The sequence below is a fragment of the Phoenix dactylifera genome, chromosome 8 (assembly GCF_009389715.1).
Source record: "Phoenix dactylifera cultivar Barhee BC4 chromosome 8, palm_55x_up_171113_PBpolish2nd_filt_p, whole genome shotgun sequence".
NCBI lineage: Eukaryota > Viridiplantae > Streptophyta > Magnoliopsida > Arecales > Arecaceae > Phoenix > Phoenix dactylifera.
Window position 1 is genome coordinate 18,822,723 of NC_052399.1, and position 1,950 is coordinate 18,824,672.

The window sequence follows — 1,950 nt, forward strand, 5'->3', positions numbered from 1 at the left end:
GGGAAAGGAGGGGGTCGGCTTGCGGGGGCGGAAGAGGCGGTCGGGGAGGCAGGAGGGGTCGGAGGCGGCAGGCTCGAGGGTGGGGGAGGAGGTGGACTAGAGGGAGAGCTGGAGACTCGAAGAGGGGTCGAAGCGTCGAACTAAAAAAAAAAAAAAAGGGAATCGGTGCCCTAATGACCTGTGGGTTGTGGCCTGTGGGGAGATTATTTTAAACGGGTGACGGTCCTTGTGGGCTGTGGCTCTTTTCCAACCCAACCCATATATTAAACAGGTTATTAAACGGATTATACAGGTTAAATGGGTCAGATATCTTAAACCTGTATCCGACCCAATTAATAAACGGGTTAAACGGGTCAACCTGTTTATGACCCGAACATGTTTAGGCCAAACCCAAACCTGTTTATGGCGGGTCTAACATGGATCGAATTGGCGGGTCGGATCATATTTTGCTACTCTTAGTTGAGGCTGATCACGGACTGATCTTCCTGAAATAAACAAATGCCACCGTGTTCCGTGAACGTTTTGCAGATAATGACACATTTGGGCGTTACTTATGGAACCCCTCGAAACTTCAGCATCATATAGGGAACGGTACCAGTTTGTAGGAGCCCATGCAGGAAGAAAAGTCGTAGCAGTCGCTTTCTTAAGCGACACATCATCGATAAAAAAGGTTTAGAGTTGCCATCCACCACCGCAATTTAATTTGTCCATCATTTCCGAATTCCGAGTTAAGGACAGCGGTTTGCTAGGAAAGCTCTAAAACGGCGGATCCGCTGTTCGGCCGTGGTTAAAAGTTGTGTGTTTTCGGTGGGCCTAGTCACGTCCTAACGTAGATTGACGGCCTTGATCTTTTCAACCGGTTATTTGCTATTATGGGCCGAGTAACAAAACCCTGGCCCCACCACGTGCTTCTCTCATCGGAAGCTTCAATCCTGGCGATCGATCACCTTTGACCCTAAAATCTTGTGTGTTGGTCTGTAATCCCTGGAACGTTACACTACTAGGATTGGAGAGCACTCCTTTTATTTTTTCAGGGCCATCATCCCAAAGCTGGCCTCTTGGAGACCACCAACAATACCAGATAGTAGTCTCTCTCTTAGTTTTGCTTGGAGCCAAGGATCCATGGGCAACTGCATGGAGACCTGTTCGCCAAGGCTGGAGGAGGGAGAGGTGAAACCAAGAGGAGTAGGAGAAAGTGGTGTTGGCGTTGGAAAGGAGGGTGGCTTCAAGGTTAAGATCTTGTTGACAAGAGGGGAGCTTGAATGGTTGATGCTTCAGATGGAGAAGGGGGAGAAGACGCTGGAGGACGTGTTGATGGAGATGGGTAGGGAGAGGAGGGAGGGAGCTGGGAAAGCCCAAGGTTGGAAACCCTCTTTGGAGAGCATAATCGAGGTACCGGAGGTCCAGAGTTTTGATGCGGGCGAATGAGACACCCTCCTCGGCTCTTTTGCAGTCACGTCTTCTTTTTCTCCAGGTCTCGTGCGATCTCCCATTGACTTCCTACTTTGCTTAGTCTAAGTTTGCAAGTACCAGGGGTTTCTCGTCTTTGAATCTCCATGATTAAAGTCGGAGATGCTAATGTTTTGATTTCATGGTCGGTGAATATGTATAGGTTTTTATAGCTAGAACATCTTCTGTTTCTTTTCTCTGATACGAGTGAAAAAGAAACTGTGTCTCTTCTATTTCGAGGACTCTGTTTTGGACTCATAACTGCAAATTTTGTTGCTCTTGTTCATCATTTAACGCCCGAGATGCAAATCCATTTCCATATGGTTTTGGTACAGTAAATATAACCCCTAGCTTGTGTTATGAGATCTCGATTTGGATTTACAACTAAATTTTTTTTTGTCTACCTGTATATTTTTTCCTCTTTTTTAATCGGTGCACTTACGGCATGGTTTCTACTTTCTTGAGACTATGCTGTGCTATGTGGATTTACGCATAAATGAA

At 46.6% G+C, this 1,950-nt stretch overlaps 1 protein-coding gene across 1 annotated transcript; it reads left to right on the forward strand.

Annotated features, from left to right (window-relative positions):
• Nucleotides 1–1,122: 1,122 nt before the first annotated feature.
• LOC120111730 lies at nt 1,123–1,428 on the forward strand. Its single transcript, XM_039129604.1, has one exon. It carries the CDS (start codon nt 1,123–1,125, stop codon nt 1,426–1,428), a length of 306 nt encoding a protein of 101 aa, XP_038985532.1.
• Nucleotides 1,429–1,950: the final 522 nt, after the last annotated feature.